The sequence below is a fragment of the Crinia signifera genome, chromosome 1, assembly GCF_055691185.1.
Source record: "Crinia signifera chromosome 1, ASM5569118v1, whole genome shotgun sequence".
NCBI lineage: Eukaryota > Metazoa > Chordata > Amphibia > Anura > Myobatrachidae > Crinia > Crinia signifera.
This window is the reverse complement of record NC_139217.1, coordinates 50,396,614-50,410,782: the sequence shown is the minus strand read 5'-3', so window position 1 is coordinate 50,410,782 and position 14,169 is coordinate 50,396,614. Positions and strand designations below refer to the sequence as shown.

Genomic DNA, 14,169 nt, shown 5'->3' with positions numbered 1-14,169 from the left:
AAGTCACCATACGGGAACTGTCCCGATCTATAATGCACCAACCACAGTGAGCATGTCAATTATATGAACGCAGACAGAGGCCACAGAGCTATATAATGTACAGCAGGAGTGAACGCGTCACAGCCATGGCGGCCATCTTTGATGATGGCAATTGATGGCCGTGGTCTCAGAGGACGCCCAAACATCGCCAGTTTGAGTAATGGCATTACCTGGCAGCCCCTGGTTCACATCCAATTAATAGCATTTTTCTTTTACATTTTCATGGCATGACATCTTGCCTCTCAACTGATAACGTCAGATTCCAGTCTTGCCCATTTAAAAAATGTCGACCGATGTCTGTTAGCCCCTCCTCCTTTATGGTGTTTTTTACACCAGGCTCAATGTTGCCACCCACTTGTTTGCCATTGGTTGCTGTTAAGCGGCGTGGGGCAGGTCCGCGCCGGCAGTCCCTCCCCCGGGAAGCTGCTGTTGCGCAGGCGCTGCTGTGTTAGTGTGGCGCTGCTGCTGGCTGGGGATGGTGACTGCTCTGGGGCTGTCAGTGGACCCCTTGCTGCTGCCAATAAGGGGGGGAGCCGGACCTTGGTGTCCTAGGGCTGTGACTGACACCGGGCTGATTAACAGCCACCGGAGGGGAGAGTACCCTGGGGATCAGTGACATCCAGCGTCCGCTCAGACCCGGAGGGAATGATGAACAGGTTCAGAAAGTGGCTCTATAAACCCAAGGTAAGTCTGCTGCTGCATTCTGGTGCTGTTGGACCCTGGGGGCCCCTGATGCTGGCTGACATGCGGCTTCCTCTTTCTCTCTGGTCATCTGTCGCATGCTGGTTTTACACACACGGTCCATTCATATCATTATCCCCATATCAGTATTATACATATACATGTTTACATGTAATATTTGCATAACATGTAATCTATTATGCAGCTATGGGGATCTGGTCATTAAAACACACACACACACACACACACACACACACACACACACACACACACACACACACACACACACACACACACACACACACACACACACACACACACACACACAATTTTCCTATGCAGTGCATTAATAACTAGGTCCCCATAGCTGCATTATAATATATATCATGTTATGGATATATCTATAAACACATATATATAGTCCTGGTTCTCATAGCTGTGTTTTATATCAATTAGTCCAGTAAGCACATATTTCCCTAATTTAACACACATATAGCATCACTGCTGTAATCCCTTCAACTCTGTTTTTACCTGCCATATGCCATTACTTTCACATAGGATCATCACACACACACACACACACACACACACACACACACACACACACTCTTTGAATGATACTATGTTACTTTCACATAAGATCATAACACACACATACTCTTTGAATGATACTATGTGGCCAAGTTTTCAGCTGCCCTGGATGAACCTGTGCCAGCACATACCCTTTACACGTTTCTCCTCTGCAATGTACTATCGCCGTGTCAAACAAGGCAATAATTATCAGCTGCCTAACATTTATTATAATTGTTGTTGTCTCACATCGAGTCTTCCCCTGAAATCTGACCATATAGCAAAGGTATACATTAATGCTGTGATATATGATGACAAGCCGCTTGTCATCACGTGCCATGCCACAGCTGGAATACTTGTTTCTAGTAATCCACTGTCCCCCTGCACTCAGACCTGCCTGCGGTATGTGTGGGTGATATAAGACTACAGGTGTGGAGTAGTGTACAGACGCACTGCTTTGTGACCAGGAGACATGGTGTCATTCCTGGATTGTGGACGTTACCGGTTTTCCTGTGTCCTGTCACAATGGGCAGAATCCAGTAGAGAACCAAAGTCACTTGTGGCTCTGCACCTTAGGATTTGTTATGATTTCCTGCCATTATTTTTGTCCTTTGGCATAAGCACACCTTGCTCTGGCTGCAGTGTGATATGGCAACTTTGCATGTCATCGCTGTGCGGTACAAATCCAAGCATTGTGTCGTAGTAACAGGCAGATTCTACTTAGTTGTTTTACAGACAATGCCTAATCCAGCTACAGGAACACAATGGCATGCGGTGGACTGTCATGCTTTGTCCTGTTTGTCAGCTGCCAGTGTGTTAATGTGATCTATACAAGACTATTTATAAGGGTGCATTATCCTTACAGGGTACACACGGCTCATCCCAGGCCACTGCTCCAACCCCAGGCATATCCTTTGTTATGACACCGTGATCTGTTTCAGTGATGGATCATACAGCAAGGCTGTAACTCTTCCAGCTTATGCTCAGTGTTTCCCTGCCTCTGGTACATTTTATCCCGGCTCATCTGTTGTGGAAGGCTGACTGAGTGACACCCATTATATTACCCTCTGTGACCCCACAGGAGTTGAGCCATCACCTAATGTATGTAGAGCAGCAGGGCTCACCCACGTGCGGTTAATTGGCTGTGTTGCACAGTGTGATATTACAGTGTGCCGGAATGGTGTTATTAGTGGGACTGAGGTCACTGCATTCCCAATATAAGAATGCGTTCTGTTATGTGTTCACTTCCGCGCTGTCCTGTATTCCTTTCTACTATACGAATCATGCTGGACATCAGGGGCCCCGTCTCCTGGTTCCAGAGGATTTGGTGGTGAACTTCCATTTCTCTCTATATTGCTTATATCATTGTATTTCTACGTATGCGTTTTATCGTGTAGCAGAAATATATGTACCTAATGGATTTTGGCGTGATTCTACCTTTCCTGCTGTTGGCACAGATGTTGAGGCAGTGTTCCCTTTTGTCATCCCCTGTGGCCGTAATGTGGTCAGCTTGTTACATGTCCTCTGTTGTGTCATACTTCTGTATTCCTCTGTACACATCATGGATAGGCAAGCAACCTGCAGCTCTCTTCTGCTGTCTGTGACACTACAAGTCCCAGCATATACACTGCCATGGCCTGTAGGGATTTGTCATATTAACAATGCTTCATGCTGGGGTTTGTGGTTCTACATTCTGTCCAGCCAGCAATTGCACTGCAGCAGCCGGAAGTAATGTATGTGGATGCAAGATAGACAGATGTATGGCATAGTTTGGACTGGGAAAACTATTGAATTTTACAGTGGATAGCATTGCCATATAAACAACAGGGTGGGTGGGGTGGTCACTGAGTGCCCCCCACACATTTATTGGTGTGGGCCCCTACAAGTTATGGGGCCTACACAGTTGCCCTGTGTGTAGTCCTCATGAGTTACCTTGGGCTCCCACATACCTTTATTCTGGCATTGTTGGCAGATTTCCCAGTGTAATATAATCCTGGCTTTTTGGGGCTGTATTATAAGTTTGGGGACAGAGAAATCACCAGCCAATACAATTGTATCTGTCACTTTACAGCCTGCATTTGAAAAATGACAGGAGCTGATTGGCTGGGCTCTCCTTATTATCTCTAAAAGCTTTGTTTGATTAGACTGCCCCTTTAATTTGCTGTTTCACACGATTAGTAAAACTATAGGAACAATTGCACATGGAACACTTAATACCCCGAGATATAGCTTGCAGGATTTATTGCCAAAAAAGGGAAGTGAGAGGAATATTCTGTAGAATAGTATGGACATTTTTGCATCTCTCTAGCAGATTTCTATGAAGTCCTCTAATGAGTCGATGGTGGTCTCCTGTAGAGTTGATGTGTATTGTAGCGCTATCTGTGTGTGTATCTTGGAGTAATCGGCATGGTTTGTGTACATCTGGATATATTGTGCTCTTGGCAACCTGGTTGTGTGCAGCAATGGTGAATGCGCTGATGGGAGTTGTGATCTGATTTTGTAGTAACCACATGACCAGTTTTAAGCGGTATAGCCAACATGGCAGGCCTAGTGTAAGTGCCTACTTACTGCCGAACTTTTGCAAATGAAACCCCTTTGCCTTGCGGCCCATATGCAGATTTCACCGTTAATTGCCGTCTTTAATGCTCCTCGTTCTATGAAAATGCCTGTCAGTGCACCATGGGAAATATATAAAATTTCTATTGAAGTATGGCCACAACCTAGCATGCTTTGCCACAGGAATAGCATGTTTTAACATCAAGGGCCAGATTCTCTAAGCTTCAAAAGTGATAAAATGGAAAGTGATAATCAGCCAATCAGCACCTGCCTGACATATTTCAAACACAGTCTGTTACATGGCAGGTAGGAGCTGATTGGCTGGCTGTTTATCACTCTCCATGGTACTTGTGTAGTTTCATGGCGCCGTGCTACTTCCGGGTTCTACGCTCGCCACAACTATCTAAAATAAACTAACTTAACTCCATGCCAACATGGATAGTTCATACCCCCACTATCCATGTTGGCATGGAGTTGATTTTAGATAGCGTGGCGAGCCATCGAGCCCACAGCGTGGGCGTGCAAAGCACGCCCCGCAAGGGGACTCAGACGCATGGCGCCGTGAAACTACACAAGTACCCTCTCCATTTTATCACTTTTAAAGCTTAGAGAATCTGGCTCCAAATCTTGCAGGGCATGCTGGGACTTGGAGGTGTAGTTGCACAGCGGCTGGCGTGAGACAGGTAGCCTGTCCCTGTTACAGGGTGTGTGGACTAGCTCTTTGCTCGCTGGGCATTGAGTAAACAGATAATTCATTAGCGAACAGAGCTTGAACCTGTATACAGGGAAGTGATGATGATGGTTTTCCTGTGCTGTTAATAATGTCTCATGTTTGCTGACTGACTGACTGAGCCCAGTGTGTGCACCGAGATGCTTAAAGTCCAAACCATCCTGGATGCCAAATTCAATAAAACGGAACACTACAATCTAGTTCTGCTCATCCTATTAATCCAGGCATATCATTTGTTTGTGTTCTAGAATATAATGACTGTAAGTTAAACATTTTCGTTACCACTTAAGTTACAAGATTCAGCATTACGGACATGCTGCGAGCCACAGATTAACAGTCACATGGTAACGTGTCATCTCCTAAAGCGCGTAACCCAAAACAAGGTTACAAACAAATCTGGGGTGGGGGGTATATAGATTCAATTATCTGCCAGGTTCCTTATTAGTCCTATAAGGGAAGAAGAAGGAAGGGATCATGAATCTTTCCAGTTCTGTATAAACATAACCCGTCAGGTTCCATAGTACGTTTTTGAACGAACCAACTGACCGTCACCCAATGTAGTGTTCATTCTAACGCCTGCACCTTTCAAAGCCCATGCAGTTCCTCTTTCCTGCCTGGGGTGTCGCTGTCTGCTTTGGTGCTTATAGTACAGTCTGGTGTGTGTTGAGATACAGACCAGTCTTTGCTAGAAACATCACAGCGGACAGCGACACCCCAGGCAGGAAAAAGGAACTGCATGGGTTTTCAGGGTTCTAGAATGCGTGCTACCAATGGTTTCAATACAGTTAACAGCAAAGTGGGCGAGTTACCATACAGATTATGTGGACACTTCATAATTCGCCCCCTTCGCAGCCCAATCTCACCCTGGATTTGCAGATATAAATATTTTTTCGTACACAACCCTATGGGGCTGCCCACAAAAAATGTGATTCTGGTGGTTCCTTAAGTGCGACTTTTAGCAGCACACAAATGCCACAAACGAACTTGAGTTTAATTGGATTGACCCCATTGTGTCCGTGCACTCGACTGATAAACCCAAAAATATATATATATATATTTTTAAGAACAAGTATAAAAACACCTTACTCTGGGATACCATCTTGCTTGCTATCCAATTGCTTTCATATCTGATTTGATAACTTATTTTGTTTATTTCGAATTGACCTTTTTTCTGGCATTAGTCCTTTTGTATTCTTGCAGCGTGACTCCTGGTTTGGGTTATTCACGACTCTGCCTGGCAACTGTAATAGCAGCAGCAGTCCCCACGTGGCTCCACCTGAGAGACAGAGAGGCTGCCTCTCTTATTGTAGAGAGACATCGCTCCTGCAGTCTGGTAGAGGGAGCGCAGTTGCATCTCAGGCACAGTCTTCCTCTCTACCGATAGTTAATCAGAATAAAAAAAATACCCTGCAGCTCAGCGCTGTGATCCTCCCGTCCATCAGACAAAATCCAACGTGACAGATATAGATGTAAATTGTGTTTACTGTTCAATTTAGGGGATTTGCATAGTGCGTTGCATGACATGTAAATATCTGCTCAATAAATATGTCTAGATGAAAAAAGATTCCGGCGAGGCAGCGTGCCTGTAAATCCTCTCTCGCTCTTTCTGTCCAGAATATTGAGTTTTACAACCGACGTGATTACACGAAGGCGATCCTGTAAAATCGATCCTTTTTTTTTTTTTTTTTTTTTTTACTCTTTTATTTTATTTTTGTAATTTTTTTTCTTTTTTTTTATAATTGTCGGGCAGTGGTGTCCATACTGAGTAGCACCTATTACTAATTCGTAATACATTATGTATAGCAATATTCCGGACTAACGGTCATTAAGGGAAGCTTTTGTGTTTTTGGGATTTAACACTTTATTGGCCAGTAGACCAAGAGAAGAATCAAATAGGCAATTTCAGCACCCCTTCCTTTTAGGTCTTTGTTCAGGCTCATCGCAGACCATTGTATGCAGTGGTGCTTACATGCTGGTCTTCCTGAGACGTTGGCTCATTGTGTAAGTGTGGTAGGCGCAGTAGAAGTGTTTAGCGTTGCAGGTTTACAGAAGCTGGGAAGGATTCACTTTGGGTGTACTAGCTAATTAAGAGTTCACCTCGGTTCCTGCTGTTTAATGCAGGGTTGTATAAGGCCAATGAGTAACACCATTCTAATAATAATAAAAAAAATAAGTTGTCAAGGCTGTACTTTCATGATGTTAGCCACTTTTAGGGGACTTCAGTTTAGTGGTTGTTATCCTTCTGCCTTGCATAATTTTCAGTAACGTTTTTAGTCAGTGTGGTTTATTTTCAATGCCCTTGGATATGATACTGATCAGCTGTGTAATTTTTATTTTTATTTTTTTTGTGCTCCTGTTTTTTAATGAGGTAGATATTTGAAACATACAGGTGACAGCATCAATAAGCTTATAACAGAAGGCTGGTTACAGAAACAGGTGTTAAGCTTTGATTGATTGGTCCTCAGCAGGTTCTGAGATCTGATCTACTGACAGCAGCCCTGTGATGCATCCAAGGGCAAAAAAAAAAAAAATGTAGTAACTATACATATGTATGTACATGTTGTCTACTATAGTAAGAATACTCTATTCCAGGTATGTCCAAACTGTGGCTCCCCCAGCTGTTGTGAAACCACACATGCCAGCATGCTTAAATCATTCCTTTTTAGCAAAAATGTGGCAAGGCATGATGGGACTTTTAGTTTCACAACAGCTGGAGGGCCATAGTTTAGACATGCATGACCTAATTTAATTGTGATTTAATATAAATCAATTGAAATAATAGCATATTTTTGCTCCTTAAAAGTTGTCTGCGCATTGCTGGAGGTTTGTAATGACCAATCACTTGTATGTTTACTAGTGTGACCTGTCCAGAAAGACATTGTAGGTAGTTTAGTCCCTGCCTTTGTACCTTGGGTACACCTTCCTAGATCAGCAGATTCTATTGATAACTATTGCTCCCAGAAAGCATTGCAGCATCACCCTGCTGTCTAATTGTAGGATCACAGCGATGTATGTCATTTAATTTATTCGGAACATTTGCTAAACTGCAATTTGAATTTTGTTAATCTTCAAATCTCCTCCCCGTCCCTTTCTTTTTTTTTAATTGGCACAAGTATTGGGAATGTTTAATAAATCAACACAGGAGAGTTCAGGATTGCCTATACAGTGTGATAACAAAACGCCTGCCCCCGCAGGGCCAGTGAATGAAATACTGAAAACTTCTGGATGTCCGTAAAGTGCTTGGTATTTATTTTGTGAGACGTGTTTTTCAAGTTATTATAGTAAGCTGATAAAGTATGTGCAGCGTTTGCTGGGTAGGGCTGGAAGTTCTTAATAAGGACATGTCATGATGCTTACAGGCTGCTTGGTGACTGACAGAAGTCATATGGTCGGTCTGTGGGAGACTAGTCATGTCTGCGCATGCAGGGTCTATAGATACGCTATTAATACAGCTGTGTGTTTACCTTAGGTCATGTGACTATAGCAAACTAGTAATGCTGGTGCATCCAGGTACCATAATAGGCCATTAATACAGTGGTGGGTTTTCCCTAGGTCATGTGACAATAGCAGGCTGCTAATTCGGGTGCATCCATGTACTGTAGATAGGCCATTAATATAGCATTGTGTTTTCCATAGGTCATGTGACTATATATCAGGCTAGTAATGACTGTGCATGAAGGTACTGTGGAATAGGCCATTAATACAGCATTGTTTTTTCCATAGGCCACGTGACTATAGACCAGCAATACGGCATTGTGTAGATAGGCCATTAATACATTGCTGTGTTTAAATTAGGTCATGTGACTGTCTATTATCCAAACCTACATACCTGACTGTAGCACTTTCTGGTTAGCTGTATAATAGGTTCAACCCATAAAATGACTGCCAGCATAGACTGCATAGAAAAATCTGAATATGCGGGCAACATTGGTATCTGTCTGCTAAAACGCCTGCCAGCCCCATACCATAGTGGTGACCAGTACAGGCCGCGCAATAACGCTCAATATGGGTGGGTGGGGTGCGTGTGTGTGTATTATAAGGTAGGCATGTTCAAACTATGGCCCTCCAGCTGTTGTGAAACTACAAGTCCCATCATGCCTCGCCACAGTTTTGCTATTCAGGTATCCTGAAAATGATGGCAAGGCATGCTGGGATGTGTAGTTCCACACAACAGCTGGCTGGCCACGGTTTGTCCATGCCTAAGGTCTTTAGTGTTCATTCTAGCACACTGCATCTTCCAAAACTTGTGCAGTTCCCCTTTCCAGTCTGTCTCTCTCTCTCTCTCTCTCTCTCTCTCTCTCTCTCTCTCTCTCTCTCTCTCTCTCTCTCTCTCTCTCTCTCTCTCTCTCTCTCTCTCTCTCTCTCTCTCTCTCTCTCTCTCTCTCTCTCTCTCTCTCTCCCCCCCCCTTAGATGCTTCTAGCACAGGTCTTGTTTTACATTTCAGACACTGAAATACAGACCACACTGTGCTAGAACACCACAGCAAAAAGCCAAATACCCCTTCTGGATAACGCCGCTGCTGCCCGTCACTGTGCATGTACATCAGTGGGCATACTTCTGTCACGTTCTCCTTCCAACAGCGCAAGTTGTTAACATTCTTTTTGTTCCCTTCACCGACTTGAGTTTACAAATTAACATCCTCTCACCCATGAGTTCTAAATGTTCTATCGCTGTGACTTTTCCTAGTTGATGAATAATAAAGTGTGGATTACCTAACCTAGCCCTTGTGCGGCACAAGGCAGCAGCCTCCTCGCTCTCTCTGTCTGCGTTCCCAGCCTCCCCTTCTCAGCCTGTATTTTAATCAATATTCCCTTGCTCGGGCTGTAGCAGCCGTTGAATGTGTTTGATAAAATCTCAGTGTCACTGCGGTGCCATAAATATCTCTGGCAGCTAAGGCTACTCTATTATTGAAGTCTGCTCAGATCCAGGAAACTAATCTGCAGCAAAGAGGCTTAAAGTCGTCTTACTGCGTGTGAAAGGCACTATGGTGTACACAAGCATGTGTGTCCTCAGCGGGGGCTGTTCCTGGCCGTGCCTAGACAACTCAATCTGTGAGCAATATGGCCGTGCAAAGGCACAGAGTGCACCACCCGGAGGGTTCGCCGGTGGATCATGCACTAGATAACCAATCAGGGGGCTGTTGGCGCCACATGGTGCTTATTGGTTAATCTCATTTTCCATTCTGTCTGATGAGACTGATTTTATTAGGGTTTCTGCCTAATATGGTTCCGAATCACTTGTTTTCTCAGGTACTGGTCGCTAGTGGGAAATGAGGCCACGTTCAGTGTGGCATCCCGGTCACAGAGGTCCAAGCTGGATTGGAGTGGTTTCCATCTTTGGTGTGAGGGGTTTATTGCAAGTTACACCTTGTGGTGACCAGTTTCTATTGTGGGGTCTCATTACTGACGAGGGTTCAGTGCAGGTGTTGTGCCGAAGCAGTGATGGTCTTAAGGGGCAATTCAGACCCAATCACTCAATGGTGGCGCATGTGCAATCCCTGGGAGCCAACGCATTCAGCGAGCTTGGCATTGGCAGGGGGCTAAGAAAAAAAGGGGGTGGGTTGGTGGGACTCCTGACTGCAGCGCCCTGCGGTCAATACGGAGGTTGGAAGCCGCGGCATGCAGGTTCCGCTGTTGTCCACTGTACTATGTGGATAGCAGCGCAGCCTGGGAGAAGGTGAATGGATGCCTGTGTGCGGCGTCCATTCACCTCATGGACAGCGGCTGGAGGCACATGCATGGAGACTGGGGGCAGCTTTCCCCAGGTGCGCGGCTTGCCCTCAGCGTGTCATTGGTGTCGCGTGGGTTTTGGCTGGTGGATTTCTCAGGGCTTGGAGATGTCCTCTCCAAACGCTGGCTCAGGACCTGCCTCCGCTGATGTCATCTGCCCGCCATTATGCAGGGTGGGAACGGCAGTGTGAAAGGGGTCGAAAGCTGTGTCACACCTGGGTTCTGGGTCCAAAAAACCCGGGTGCGACCAGGCGGTTTGCTGTTAAAGGGGTATAACCGTACTTAGCAGGAGATCCATGTGTCAGTTACATTGCCCAGTGGTGGCGGCCTTCTGTGGGAGCCTAGAGCAGTATAATCATGAGCTGGAGTCTATCACTGGTATATAATGAATATGAATGAATGGTGTGCTATAGAAGATGTACAGGGTCTACTAGTCACTAAGTTGACACAATATGGGCGACGGGGTAGAATGGTTGACACAAATAGTGAACACAAGATTTTTCCATTTTTAAGGTCAAATCTTTATATGTAATCAAAATCCTCAGTAGATACATATACCCTTTTGGGCTTGCTCTGCTCACCACAATTCAGTCCACAATATGTGTACCCCCAGTGGCGTAAGTTTGTCCCAGTTGCCCGGAGGCAAGATGTGTATTGTATGAAACACATATTTCAGAATTCCGAAGTGATATCAATGGCTTTCGATTTAATGGATTTAAAATTGCAGGGGAGGAGAGGTGCCCCTTGAGAGCAGGACCCCAGTGGCAGATGACTCCATTGCCTCCCAGAGTTCTGCCTCTGTGTACCCCTGACAGGTTACACCACAATTAAGCCTCCAATAACATACGTCATGAAAGTAATCTACAGGCTTCATTTCTACCACAGCTTCCTGAATATGTGCTGTGCGCAGGGGTAACCCCGTCACAAACCACGAAAGTTCTACAGACACGATGGTTAAAAAGGTGATTATACGCCACACAAGCCTCAAATGCCAAAGCCCAGCGTGTCGGTCCATTCTGCTACTTTATAACACGTTGCTTGTGTAGTATTATATCCAGGGCTATTTTTGTGCAGGCTCTAGCAGGAACTGTGGCCCTTATTCTAGTTCACTCTTTCTGACAAAATATTTCTTAGATGGACAAAACCATGTGCAATGCAGGTGAGGCAGGTGTTACTTGTGCAGAGATAATTAGATTTGGGTGGGGTTTTACACTTGCCTCACCTGCAGTGCAAATGGTTTTGTCCATCTAACAAATATTTTGTCAGAGTGAACTAGAATAAGGGCCACAGTTCCTGCTGGAGCCTGCACAAAAATAGCCCTGATTATATCACTGCTGTTAATATATTTTGATTGTATGCAGCAATGTTCGCCGTCAGCATGGGTTACTGCGTGGCAGCCTGCCACCACCAGCTGCGTTACTGAACCAGTCAGACTGCCGTCCACATGGTAAAGAAACACAGCAGTTTTCTTTTTCTCAGTGACACATTATTTAACTGTATAAAAGTAAGGCGTTCCTGGGCTGCCAATCCCAGACATGCGAATCATTCATTCGGCTGCCAAGCAACTATGCTGCACTTGACTAATGGAATCAAAGGTCTGGCAGCGATTGCTTCACTAGTCATTCCGGTGACCCCTGTTCTACTGTGCCCTTTTGTATCGGGCATTTCAACAGCTCAGTGCCGGGCAGTGATTGACCCCACTTTTGTATTTGTTGTATATTAACGTAAGTTGTGCGCATATAAATATACATATTTAATTTTGGCTAAGTAACTATAAATACATCTTAATTTTTTCGAAGTATTGTGCATTATGATGTTTGCATTGTAGCATTGTCTGCTGTGCGGGTTTAAAATATTCATAGGATGGTACCATCTTGTCGCAAAATGACTTGATACTTATGTATTTTGCATTATCAAGCAGTAACCTTTTAATGCGGCAACCTCTTTGCTGTTGCAGGGAACATCGTTTTCCCAGCAAAAAGTTCAATACAAAAACATTTCCTTCAAATGTCACCATGGTTAAGCATTTTTTATTTATTATTTGTAAAGAATACTCGCCCCCTCTGTACCAAGTGCAGTCACAGTTTTTCTCATATTTTTTTTATTTGTTGTATTGTGTGGTAATATGAAGCTATTGCAGTGTACTGAGCTGACTGGGGTTTTTTTTTTTTTTTTTTAATTGAGTAGATTTTTATTTAAAGTTTTTGTAGTGTGGCCTGTCTTTGCTTCTGAGAAATGCATATTTTTTTATTAAATTACAAAATATTGGGTACTTGTGTATTATAGCGGCGCCCCCGATTTCCATCGTGCGATGTTTTAATCGAATCGCATGCCATGCACCCGATGGCATGCGATGCGACGCGATTTTTGGCCCCTATATGATGAAAGATTGTATAAGCACCCTAAAGGGTGCTTTTAAAGGTGGCCATACATCAGAAAGATATTGTACCCAATCATACAATCTCAACTGATTGTAAGATGGATTGTATGCAGATTGTGTGCACATCTTAAGTACATAATCATACAATCAATCAGCAGATGGATTGTATGACTGATTGTAAGATGGATTGTATGCAGATTGTGTGCACATCTTGTGTACACAATCATGCAGTAGATGGATTGCATGATTGATTGTATGATCGATTGTGTGTCCAAAAACCACCAAGGACTGCCGGGGATTTCAAGGGAAATTGTACACAATCATAAGCGCAATCGATCTTAAGATCGATCTTTCTGATGAATGGCCAGCTTAAGCACCGTAATGGGTGCTTACAATGTTAAATGCACCCCTACGCCACCCCCCCCCCACTATAAACGTGAACCCGAAGCGTGGCGAGCGCCGCAAGCCCGCGAGGGGCGGCGGTACGCGTCCTCCGACCTTTTCATACCCCCACTATCCACGTCGGCGTGGAGTTGAATAGAAAGTGTGGTGAGCGCAGCGAGGCGAGTGGACGCGGATACCTTCACAGGTATCGGAGTCCCCTCGCGGCCTTCACAGGTATCCACGTCCCCTCGCGGGGCTCGCCACTCTTCGGGCTCGGTGGCTCGCTGCGCTCGCCACACTTTCTATTCTCAACTCCACGCCGACGTGGATAGTGGGGGTATGAAAAGGTCGGAGGACGCGTACCGCCGCCCCTCGCGGGCCTGCTGCGCTCGCCACGCTTCGGGTTCACGTTTATAGTGGGGGTGCATTTAACATTGTAAGCACCCATTAGGGTGCTTATACAATGTTAAATCGCATTGCATCGCATTGTATGGCAGTGTATGCAATATACAATGTCATACAATTTTTTAAAATTGTATGGCATTGTACAATATCGCGTCGCATCGCATACCATCGTATGCCTTATGGTATAAGATGCGATGGGCGCCGCCAAAATACACAAGTACCAAATATTGTATAAAATCAAGCACCTAGCCATACAGTCTCCATTTGCTAATATTTGTGATACAAAATGGGTTATTCTGAAGAGTTCAGTGACTACAACTGTGGTTCTGTAATAGGACTTCGCAATAATTTGGTTTGTGAAATTTCATCATTGCTGGATATTCCATGGTCACATGTAAAGGCCCATACACACTGGGCGACTTTGAGCTGAAAGTCGCTCAAAACAGCAGGTTTGAGCGGCTTTCAGCTCAAAGCCGCCCAGTGTGTATGGGCCAGTGATGAGCGCTGCTGCGCGCTCCCGCAACATCGCCGGGAAAGCCGCTCATCTGCTGGTTAAACCAGCAGATGAGTGGCTCTCAGGACGGCTTTGCATAGCGCTCCGCTATGCAATGACGTCCCCCCACTCCAGCTTTCCCCCTGCCCGGCGCTCAGTGTGTATGGACCTTAAGTGATATTGTTATAAAGTGGAAGCATT

At 44.9% G+C, this 14,169-nt stretch overlaps 1 protein-coding gene across 2 annotated transcripts in view; it reads left to right on the top strand.

Annotated features, from left to right (window-relative positions):
* Positions 1 to 462: 462 nt before the first annotated feature.
* ZFYVE28 (zinc finger FYVE-type containing 28) overlaps positions 463 to 14,169 on the top strand; it is a 174,271-nt gene continuing 160,564 nt past the window's right edge. For both annotated transcript variants that reach the window (XM_083151465.1, XM_083151455.1), the window contains exon 1: positions 463 to 723. In XM_083151465.1, the coding sequence (XP_083007591.1) occupies positions 685 to 723 (39 nt within the window). In that variant the 5' untranslated portion in view covers positions 463 to 684. The remainder of the gene's footprint in view (positions 724 to 14,169) is intronic.